General features: G+C 45.7%; 1 protein-coding gene across 2 annotated transcripts in view; it reads right to left on the minus strand.

The window, feature by feature from the left end:
- WIPF3 (WAS/WASL interacting protein family member 3) overlaps nucleotides 1-12117 on the minus strand; it is a 104720-nt gene that overhangs the window by 51519 nt on the left and 41084 nt on the right. For both annotated transcript variants that reach the window (XM_058296833.2, XM_058296834.2), the window contains exon 2: nucleotides 9498-9653. In XM_058296833.2, coding sequence (XP_058152816.1) covers nucleotides 9498-9596 — 99 coding nt within the window. In that variant the 5' untranslated portion in view covers nucleotides 9597-9653. The remainder of the gene's footprint in view (nucleotides 1-9497; nucleotides 9654-12117) is intronic.

The following is a 12117-nucleotide window of genomic DNA, read 5'->3' on the forward strand; positions in this document are numbered from 1 at the left end:
CAACTCCTCAGAACCACGCTACAGGAGCAGCTGCTGGCGTAGTGGGCTCAGAACCCTTGGAAACATGCCGGTGGTAACTGCTGCCCACCTGTTTTGGGCTTATGTTCATTTAGACTGCTGGCCTAACTCTCCACTTTGGATTAGTCAGTCCCCCAACCTTGATCTTTACTTCTGATTCCTTGTCCCCTCAACGTGTCACTTTTGCCCTCAACGTGTCAGTCCCAGATGTGGTTATTTTCTCATTTGTTTTTCGATTCCCAAATAACACTAGGTACCTACTAGCAGGGACTTGGTAAAGAACAACTGCTACTGTTTTCATATTAGGTTCTCTCAACAGCTTCCTAATGCATTCATTCATCATGTATTTACTGAATGCCTACTATGTGCCAGCCACTGCTTCCAGGGTTAAGGACGTATACTCTAAGCCAACAGACAAAATTCTTGTCTTCATGGAGTTCCCATTCCAGGGGCAATGTGTCTACTATTATTCCAACTTGCAGATAAGGAACCTGAGGCTCAGAGTTGTTGCCTAATTTGCTTGACATCATATTGCTAGTGAATGGCAGAGCTGGGATTCAATTTCCAATCTGTGTGACTCTAAGGCCCACATGTTTTTGATTGTTGTTTTGTTTTTAGCACATCACATTGCATCATTTCATGACCACTATTAAAACTGACAGCTTAGTACAGCTTACTGCTGAATGGATGACCAAAGGACACAAACATGTTTTTACACCTTTGTGTTTTAAATTCTACATGTGGTACAGGTGGAATCCTCCTTTCACCAGGTTTGAAAAGACATTGAACTCCTCTATTGTGAGAAGACATCATTAAAATGGAAGTCTATTCCTACCATAAGGTATAGTGGGTTAACTGTGATTCTTAAATGCCTTTATGCAAAGCGAAGGTACAGAGTCCATTCTCTTTGAAAACAATGAATATACTGTAACTGGGACTGTTGCCCCAAAGGACACTTTATGACTTTTTAAATGATAGTTCCCAAGTGTGAAATTTTGCTATCCCTAGATTTGTTGCTTCTGATATACTGTACTTGCTTGCTCTATAACATATTCTCACTAACACTTGAATGTGTTGCTGGTGTCCTGACACAACACAGCATTTAACGTGGTCTGGCTTTCAAGGCTTAGGCAGTGGAAGACGTAAGGGAGTGGCTGCTTAGCGCACAGTGGGTTTGCCTTGTGAGTTACATCATGGCAGAACTCCCTAGTTCAGGAAGTAATGCTAGGTGCTGAGTTCTTCCAAGAGCCTCATCACTCACCTTCCTCTGGCCTGTTCTAGAGAGAGCTCAAAGCATTCCTCAGCCAGGCACATACCTGCTCCTGATGCTCAGAGTAGCAGGCCTAGGAAGATGAAAGGTGACGGTTTCAGAGGACAAGGGGGTTTTTAAAGAGACTTTACGGATCCCAAATGCAGGAAATACTTAACAAAGAGGCTGGCCTGGGACTTCCACGATGCCGCAGTGACCACTGACAAGCCCAGGCTTCTCAGATTCGGATTCCAAACTCTTCAGAGGCAGAGGCCTGGTAATTCTGGGCTGCAAAAGTTCAGTACGTTTGCAAAATAGGCTAGTCACAGTTAAGGACACGGGCTGCTGAAATCAAGTGGCATTTCCTCTCCCCACTGTGTGCCCTGCTTTGGCAACAGCAGTGATCCTGTCTTTCCAAGCCCAACCACTGCCCAGCTGTAAACTGAAAACAAGACAAAACTGGGTTCCTTTCCATTGTATTTGCTCTTTGAATGCTGATCCTTGGCTATTAAACCAAGGATTTTATTCAGAGGGTGACAAACAAGTGGTGGAAAGCAATGAAACCATAAAGACCCAGGGTAGTTGGTTTAGTGGTTCATGGCAGGGACATCAGCCTATGCCAGTGTTCAATCCACAGTTCTGCCAGATACTAGTGTTTTGACCAAAGTAAGTCACTTTCCCTCTCTGTGGCTCAGTTAGCTCATCTATAAAATGAGAATAACAATCTTAGCCACCTCAGAGGTCACTGTGAGCATTAACTCAATTAATATGTGCTACACTTAGAACGATGCAAAGCAAGCAGTGAGCACAACAGAAGTGGAGGTTTTTGCTCATTACATCTGGAGGCCATAGAGCACAGAGATTCAGCACATGGGCTCTGCAGTTGGAGAGTGTGGGAGGAATCCAGTGTCTACCACACACTGGCTCTGTGTCACTGGACCCATTAGCTACCCCTCTGTTTCCTCATTTGTAAAATGGTACTATCAGGGGAGCAGATGTAGCTCAAGCAGTTGGGCACCTGCCTCCCGCATGGGAGGTCGTGGGTTCAGTTTACAGTGTCTCCTAAAGAAGATAAGCTGGCGTAACAAGCTGATGCAATGAGAAGACACAATAAGCAGGGAATAGATGTGGCCCAAGCAGTTGGGTGCCCTCCTCCCACATAGGAGGGCCTGGGTTCCGTTCCCGGTGCCTCCTAAAGAAGATAAGCAGACAACGAGCAGATAGATGGGGGAGCCATCAGTGGGCAGGGTGGGAGAAGGATGGGAATGGCACTATCAGTTGTAAATACAAATTTTGATAATCTATGCTAAGTGCTTAGTACACAATAGCTATTCGGCAGATGCCGGCTATTATTATTATGTATTATTAATATGATAATTCACCCAACAGGCAAGTGATCATTCTTTTTTCTTTTTTTAAACCTTTACAAGCCTAATTATAAAAGTAATATATGCTCCTACAGATACCTGAGAACATGCAGAATGATACATAGAAGAAATGAAAAATCCCCCCAAACACCTCCCCCACTCAGAGATAACCAGCGGTGACATATATGTTCTATTCCTTGCAGTCTTCATTGGCTAGTGCATAAAAGACAAGCTCACATGCCGTTTTGCTTTCTAGAAACAGGGACCACACAGCCTCTATGTACCCTGCTCTTTTCCCTTCATGTTAATTGTCTTTTCATTAAGGAAAAGACGACTTCGCTGCCAGCACTCCCACGGCAGGGCTGTGCCTGGCAGGCCCAGGCGCCCCTTGCCCCGGCTCGCAGCTCTCCCTACCCTGTCTGGGCCAAGCCCGGGTAGCATGAACCATCTCTGGTTCTTTACTCCCTCGGACACGGCTGGAATCTAATTGCCAGCAACCACCTGGCCCTGGTAGTCTTTGTTTTTTCCTTTTTAAAACAAGAAAAAGGGAAGAAGGAAGGAGCAGATTGGGGGATAGGGGACATGGTCCCAGTGACCCCAGTCTCCAAACCCCAGTGCCCCTCCCAACCCAAACCACGAACACAGGAAAAGACGGCCTCGGGGAGTGGGGGGAAACGGTTCATGGCAGAATTCTAGGAATTGTTACTTACACTGTAATTGTGAAAGATTTCCAGGGCAAAGAGCCACAAGATTTAGGTACAAAATAAAGCTCTGGCTAGTAATCACTGCTACAGAGATGGACCCGAGGCTCCCAAGGGTCCCCTTTGGTAACAAACCCAGCACCACCTTCTTGCCATACCCCTCAGCTCAGATGCTGCGTGAGAGAGGCTTACGCTCCTGTATGCATACGGAATTTGATAAAGGCTTCTAACAAGCGCTCGCAGGCGATGGATGGATGCCAAGTCCTCGGCATTTCGAGTGCGTAATCACCGCCTCCTGCACACCGCGGCAAGCCTTCCCCTTTTTGTTCCTGCCACCCCTCCCACCCCACAGCTGTGAAAAAAGAAACACATTTACATACCATCCTGAATGGCCCTTTGAAAGTGTGAGTGGCAGGTCCTGCCACACCTCTCGTCCTTACAGACCAAGTAAATCCCCTGCAAAGACTGGCCCCCCTTTTTTTTTTCACGAAGGCTGTGTTACTGCTCTTAGCGCAAACCGGCAAAGGACAAGAGGAGAATCAAGTTTTTAAAATTACTTGCAAACAATGGTGTAGTTTCATAAGCTGTTAAGCAGAGACCAGAAATCAATTTAATACTATCTGAATAGCTTGGCCGATTGCAAAAGCCTTGTCCTGGTCCTAGTGGCCGCTGTCCACCCTGGCAAACGTCCCCAGTCTCTCATTAGCAACACTAACCAAAGCATCGAGTGTCGGGAGAACCTGAGAGACAGGGTTTAAGACTTTTTAAGCCTCTCATTATTCCAAATGCACCAGTAAACATGCAAATGATCTTTTCCAGAATATGGTAATATGCAATTCTACTAAACCCCTTCCACCTAGTGTAAACCCCCTCCACCGCATTTTTTTTTAGCCACAGCGATCATAAAATTCTAAAAAAAGGCTTTCACAGACTTCAGATAACACTGTATTTTCTGCATTTTCTTTCACAGGTTGACATGTTTTTCTAACCACATCAGCACCTAAAGATGGTGGGAAAACTTCCTCTTGTAACCACAGCTGACAGGTACTAACACTTGAAAATCAACCTTACCCGTGAACCATGCAATCCATATATACTACAAGTAGGAAAAATTATGCCACTGCAATTCCTGAGTGCAAACAAAGGCTCTGGCCAACAGTCATGAGAGAAGAGAAGAGGGAGCCTGATATGCTTCTCACTGCAATTCTCCGTCAGCATTTCACTAAACACTGCACCAGGAATGGGCAGGTGGAAATACATGGCACAGCAGTGGCTTCCTACTTAGAGTTTTGCTTCTTACGGCTTTTCTAATGACTATCAAGCCAACAGATTTCCCCCTTTGATTTTTAATAATAAGAGAGGCCTGCCCCAGTAGAACTGTTTCCTCTTTAAGATGTTTTAGTTTGACCAGCAACATTAAAAAATAATGCTGCAAAAATCCATGCATCTACTTTATAAAAAATCCAACATGTGTGGCCATTCAGCCCTGCTGTCAGGCTCTGCCAGGGTGATCTAACTCCTAAGACTTTACTAGCTGGGAGGTGGCACATGTATTTGCTTCCTCTTGTGCAGAGCTTACTGGACAGTGTTAGGGATTATGGCAAGAAAATAGAAATCACTGGCCCTCAAGGAACATATTATCTCATCTTAGATACTACCAAGGGGTCAGAATAGATTTGAAAACAAAATTTCAATTAAATTCTCCTGCATTTCAAGATTTAAATCCATTGTACTTTCTTTAGATAACTTTTAACGTTCCATCCTGTAACCAAGACAACAATAATAATTTAATTTTAAATGGATTAATGCATCATGCAGGCAATTTTGATATTGTTATAGGGTGGGACAAAGGAGGAGAGCTCAAAAAACAGGTGAATGGGGAGATAAGAAAAGAAGGGAAAACAAGACTGCACACCAAAAACAAAACAGCAGGCCCGCTTGGCCCTTCTCCCTGATCCACATCATTGGCATTAGAGAAAATGAACGTCACAGAAGCGGAGACAGGAGGGGGCACAAAGTGGGGAAGGGAAAGGCTGATTCCCCTGGACTGATCTCCAGACATTCCAGAGCTAAGGAGAGGTCTGATAGGATGGGATTCATTCCAGAGGATCAGGCATATCACGCAAAATGGCCCCATCCCTGCAAAGACTACGTATAATAAAATCTGACACGCTGGCCCCTGAGCACAGATGTTCAGAGACCCGAACTCTGGATGTGAAGAGACTGAAATCCATTTCCAACCTCCCCGCACCCCCATACAGGTATTCATTCATTTATTCATGCGCTCGCTCATTCATTCATGCAATGAGCTGATCGCCTATTGTGAGTCGGACACTATGGATACAAAAGGGCACAAAACAAAATGCAGACCCCAATCAAGTAGAAACTGCTCACTGCTATGAAGTTCAGTTTTAAAGGTGTGTTACAAGTCTTTCATTCGGTGAGCTATCCGCTGGGAGGAGGGAGGAACTGATGCTCTTGGAAGGGACATCTGAGCTGAGAGGAGCAGAAAGAGCCTTCCACGCGGAAGGCACGGCTGTGCATTAGGCCCCAAGTAGGAGGGTGCCTCGTGGGCCGCAGGGCAGCGGAGGCACCGGGGAGAGGGTGCAGGTCCTGAAGCGCTGAGTGGGTGAAGAAAGTGACCGGGAGTTCCTGGAACGTGAAGCAGAGGAGGGGCCTGATCTGATGCTGGGTATGAATGGAAGACTGAACGAGGCCGGCTATCTGGAAGAACAGGTGTTGGCAAACTTTTTCTGCTAAAGGCCAGAGAGTATATATTTAAGGCTTCGTGGGCCAACAGGCAAGGATATTGTATATGTATTTATATACCCAGAGAGAAAACAGTTTCCCACAAATTTTGTATTGACAAAATTCAAAATATAATAACAATGGGGTATAAGTATTTGTAATACAGATCGACCAGTGAGAAGAGAATTCTTTCTGGGGGGATAACATTTCGCTTAATTGGCGTTCTGTCACTGCGGTGCGAAGACAGCCATAGACAGTATGGAAATGAACGAGCGTGGCTCTGTTCCAACAAAACTTTGTTTATGATCACTGAAATCTGAATTTCATATAGTTTTCAGGGGTCATGAACTATTATTCTTCTTTTGGTTTCTTTTCAACCATTTTGAAAATGTAAAAACCATTCTTAGCACTCAGGCAGTAAAAACACTGGCAGCGAGCTATATTCAGCTTGAGGGCTGTAGTTTGCCAACCACTGTGGCAGGATGTCCCACATTCTGGATGTGTCTAATTGTTTGCTCATGAGCAGATCCATTTCTGGCATATTATTACAAAGTGAAGCTATGTACTTCTTGCTCCATCACAGCGAAAGGCTGGTGATGTGAGGTTATTCTGCTGCTGCAGATAGTCAGTTTGATCCACTTCAAAGGCATATATTCCCCTTTGTAGTTAGAAGAGGTCCATGGGGTGACGGTTGGGACCAGCTCCCCAACAACCTTTCATTCAGAGATTTTAGCCTTCGTGGATGATCCTGGCCTGAATCAATCCTTACAGTGGAAGCCACAGAGTAACTTTTAAGATGATGTATAATGGCTGCCCAGTATCCATTTTATGGATTACACAATAGTTTAATCTGCAGGTATTAAAAAGTTAATTGTTTCTTATTCTTTCTTTTGTTTGCTGCTCTAAACAATGCTTTCATTAATATCCCATAGATAAGTCTTTCTGTACATCTATGATTATTTACTTAAGGAAAAATTAATTGTAGTGAAATTGGGTCATAGAGTATACCCATTTTTTAAGGCTTTTGATCTATATTGACAAGTGGTAGTTTAGGGAGTGATATCCGTCTTTGCTTCCACTGGGAATTATAAGTGCCTGGTTCCTAAGCCAACATTTAATACGTACCATTACCAAAGTGACAGGTGAAAATGGTTTCTCATTGTTTTAATTTGTATTTATTCAACTGCAGTGAGGCTGAAAGTTTTGCATTTCTTCCCCTATTTTATTCCTATGCCCATTTTCTCTTCATCCTTCCTGTATTGATCTGTCAGAGCAATTATACTAAAGTTACTGATTCTTTTTCTTTAATATTCATTCCAAATATTTCTCAGAGACCACAGACAAATATACGTTTTTGAATATTAAAATTTATATGGTTCTCTTCCTCCTAAAGTGGCCTTAATTCTCTATGACATGGATGACAAATTTTTGTTTTAGAATTTGGGAGGGAATGCAAAAAATCAACCAATGTAGAAATATTTTTAATTATGAGCTTATACTTCCTTAAAAAAAAAAAGAATTCCCAAATGAAATATTAAACTTTATCATCAGAATTCCAAATTCTCTTCCAGGTTTTTCTATTGTCTATGTTTTGTAGCTGATTTCATTATGTACCAAATATGTGAGATTTTTTTTCTCCTTTCATATCTACTTTTCCATAATCAGCAGTTATAATTGTAATTTTAATTAACTCTATGGCATAATGCAATTTTTAATTAACAGTATGCTATAAAACATTTCATTTAGTTCTCATAAACCAGTAGCAATCTAATTTTTCACTAGAATAAATAGCATTGCTATGCACATCCTTCTATAGACTCTTTTTGGCTCTTATTTTAAGTCAGTCTCAAAAATAAAACCACCAGATTACCAGGGAAAAACTATGATACAACAGAGTTTACTGTTTTCTGCCAGAAAGACTTATTCAAAATTGCATCCCAGATATTTGTGTGTAAGCAGCAAGGTTTAAAAGTGTCTATTTTCCCAAATTTCCAGTAACATGGGTTTTGGTCAATTTATGTATTCTGGCTAATTTTACAGGTGTCTTTTGGTATTTAAAATTGTTCTAAGTTGCCCTTATAATAGTTTCTCAAATGTCTCCTTCCCTTAAAACTGTTCATCTCCTTTGCTGTCCTTTGTGGGGTAAAACTCAGCACAGGAATCTGGATGCTCGCTCCCACTCATCCGATACATTGGTTAGAAAGCTCTCCTAAGTGATTCACACTGAGCTGCTTTCTTTTCCACTAGTCGGCCCTTTCTCAGGGTCAAGGATCAGGCAGAGCTACCCGCTGCCCCGCCCCGCAGACAGAGTCGGGGATGGCTTGTGAGACGAGCTCTCGCCCTGGGGGCGCACCGCAGGGGCCTCGGGCATCACCAATACTCCCCGTGGTCCTGACACCCCGCCCTGGGGGAGAGGGCTGAGCGGGGAGCCGGACCGCAGGAGGCTATTCCTGGCTTCTGCTGACTCGGCTCCTATCATCCCTGAGCGGGACTGCCTGTGCGTTGCCACATCCTTCACCTCCTACTGAAACAGGAGCTGCCGTCCTGCGGCCAGGCCTCCTTGCTGAGAGTGGCGTGGCACAGGAAATGAGGGGAGCGCAGTGCTCCACGTCTTCCAAACCGGGGAAGGTTACGGTAGGCAGTAACCACTAGCATCTTCCAAAATGGTTGGGGGGGGGTGCGACCTTGGCACTGTCTTGAGACGTTTTTGATCGTTCCAGTGAGGGATCAGAGGCCAGAGACACTGCCAAACATCCTACAGTGCTTAGCACAGACCCCACAACCATATTTCCTGGCCCTAAACGGTGCTGATGGTGAGACAGAGACACGCCGCTGTACAGCTACACTCCTCGGTGTCCTACCCCAGACCAAACTATTAAACCAAGAGTAGCCAGCAACACAAAAGGAAATAGATGGTAGCTAAGGAAACTTCGTCTAGAGATGTATATTTCATTGTGGGGTTTCATAAGACTCAAGGCCAGAACCAGGGGATGGAAGCCCAAGTCATCACGGTTGTCATCCAAATGAACAAATGGAACTGGACTCTGCAGCACCTCGTGGTCCACACGCTTCGGGCACAGCAAAGTGGGGTGTGATACAAGCGGAGGCCCTCATGTGAGGTCTCCAGCGCAGCAGGAGTCGGTCAGGAGACCCGGCCAAGCAGCAGGCACCAGCGGAGAAATTATAGAGCCACCAGTAGACCACACTGAGGGGAAGGAAGTCCCTGCAGAGGACTGGTGGAGAGAAAACCCCTGGGCCAGGCTGGTTGAATCAGATGCGGGAGCCAACCACCCAAGGTGCCACCTGCCACAGAGGAGCTAGGCGGTGGCTGGTTTTGAACACATAAAACCTTCTGCCCGAGCATTTCCAAGCAGCTTACTGCAACAGTGAACCAAACAGAAAAGCAGGTCTTACCGGGGGCGCTGATGGTAGGGGTGGGGGAGGAGCACCCAGAGGAGGGGGAGGTGGAGGCAGAGGAGGAGGAGGTGGCGGTGGCGGTGGTGGCACCGGCATATGTCACGGTGTGGGTGTCTTTTGCCTATGAATGGTCCCAAGGGAGTTGTTTCTGCTCTGAAAAAGAAAAAAAAAGGACAGGTTAAACTTCACTGTCTTTATTCCTACACCGACAGCACATGGCGTGCAGATATATGGACACCATTGAGGCAGGTTAGGAGAGGAAACAAGGCGGCCCGTCACAGCCGGGACCTGGCAGAGGACATGGCTGTGAGACCCCCGAGGGAAGGCAGCTACTGGAGAACAAAGCCCCAACCATTACAGCCAATAGCCCGAAAAGCCCACCAAGACCCTGGCCACCAGGTCCCGCTTGAAACTCCCAGGCTCAAAAGAAGCCCCGGAGGTGGCGGACTTGGTCCAGTGGTTAGGGCGTCCGTCTATGGGAGGTCCGCGGTTCAAACCCCGGCCTCCTTGACCCGTGTGGAGCTGGCCATGCACAGTGCTGATGCACGCAAGGAGTGCCCTGCCACACAGGGGTGTCCCCCTCATAGGGGAGCCCCACGAGCAAGGAGTGCGACCCATAAGGAGAGCCGCCCAGTGCGAAAGAAAGTGCAGCCTGCCCAGGAATGGTGCCGCACACACGGAGAGCTGACACAGCAAGATGACGCAACAAAAAGAAACACAGATTCCCGTGCCGCTGACAACAACAGAAGCAGACAAAGAACATGCAGCAAATAGACACAGAGAACAGACAACCAGGGTGGGGGGAAGGGGAGAGAGATAAATAAATAAATAAATCTAAAAAAAAAAAAAGAAGCCCTGGATAGCTCCAAACAGAAAAGCCTCCCTGTTGGTCCCCTGAAAGTTAACAGGTGAGGATAAAAAGGCAACCAATCAGGGAAGTGGATTTGGCTCAAGTGATAGAGTGTCCGCCTACCACAGGGGAGGTCCAGGGTTCAAACCCTGGGCCTCCTGACCGGTTCGGAGCGGGCCCATGCGCACTGCTGATGCGCGCAAGGAGTGCCGTGCCACGCAGGGTTGTCCCCCACTAGGGGAGACCCACGCACAAGGAGTGTGCCCCATAAGGAGAGCCGCCCCACGCTAAAAAAGCACAGCCTGCCCAGGATTAGCACACCACGCACGGACAACTGATGCAGCAAGATGATGCAACAAAAGGAAACACAGATTCCCGGTGCCGCTGACAAGAATACAAGCGGACACAGTAGAACACACAGCGAATGGACAGAGAGCAGACAACTGGGGGCGGGGGGAGAAGTAAATAAAAAAATAAATCTTAAAAAAAAAAATCAAAAAGGCAAACAGCTGGGGTCCGTCCCCAACATGGGGAAGGGGGAGGAGGGAAGACGGCTTTAATGAAGGCACCCGACGAAGCCCAGGTGCGTCTCTGAGACTGGAGGACGCCTGCACTCACATCTCGGGTGAGTACTATTTCTTTTCTATTATTTCTCAATAAACCCTTTTTTACTGGCCTCATTAAACTGGCACATCTCTGAATTCTTTCTTGCAATGGATGTAGCCAAGGACCTAGAAAGCCAAGCTCCAGTAGCACTATAGATCCTCTCATTCTTTCAACTGTCGATTTGTTCATTAGTTCATTCAGTCATTCAATACCGAGCGCTCACTGTGAGACAGACTCTGTGTTGTGTCGTGGACGGAAAGAAGTAGCCAGATTCGCGAGAAAATTAGGTGATAAAACATGGAATTTAGCTATCTTTGTCTCAATATAGCTAGAAAATCTAAATAGCAACATGTCATTCCGTAATTTTTCCATATAACTGGATCCTACCTCTTTAGCATTAAACTGTTAGTTTTATCATTTTCTATGCAATTTAAAAATATTCTGTATATAATTCCCATTTTCCGAAGTGGAGCAAACAGAAAGCAATGTACCTTCTCTGAATGCCTCAGGCTCAACATTCCTCGTGATGCCAGCCTCAGCAGGCTGATGCCCCAGGCTCCAAGGGTACGAGTCATTAGCCGGCCCTCTTGTGCCAGCTCTTCCTTTCCTGGCTGTCCCGGGGTCGATTCCACAAAACCACCTGGGTAGGGGCATGCCACCTCTCCTCTCCAGAGGCTTGATAGTTGACAATTGCTACTTAGGGGGGCTCTTTGGTATTATTCTGCTAATATGGTTCTGTTTCAAGTAGTTAAAATTGTAAGATGTCTGATCTGTGGATAAAGATGTATTTCTCTGCAGTGTGAGGTCTGTCCTCTTGTGTCCCTATCAAGATACACCACAAGGGCTTAAAACCTGCCTTGATAGGAAAACCCCACTGTACAAGAATGAGGAAAATCTATGCAAGGACCTGAAAACGATTTAGGCAGAAACTGAAATAATATCAAATGTAGGTGGGCAGTGATGAGTGTGTGTTCCTACGGTCCCTTGGACAGCCAGACAGGATAAGGCTTGTGCCTCTGCCTATTCATCTTTAAACTCTATGGCATTTGTCTTTATTCCTTGTTAGCATTTTTACCTCCACAGAGATAAAAGGCAGTTATATAACATGGTACTTTATTCACGAAGCCTCAAGGAACTCCTTCACAGTCCACTTTTACTTAA

This window comes from Dasypus novemcinctus, chromosome 5 (assembly GCF_030445035.2).
Source record: "Dasypus novemcinctus isolate mDasNov1 chromosome 5, mDasNov1.1.hap2, whole genome shotgun sequence".
NCBI lineage: Eukaryota > Metazoa > Chordata > Mammalia > Cingulata > Dasypodidae > Dasypus > Dasypus novemcinctus.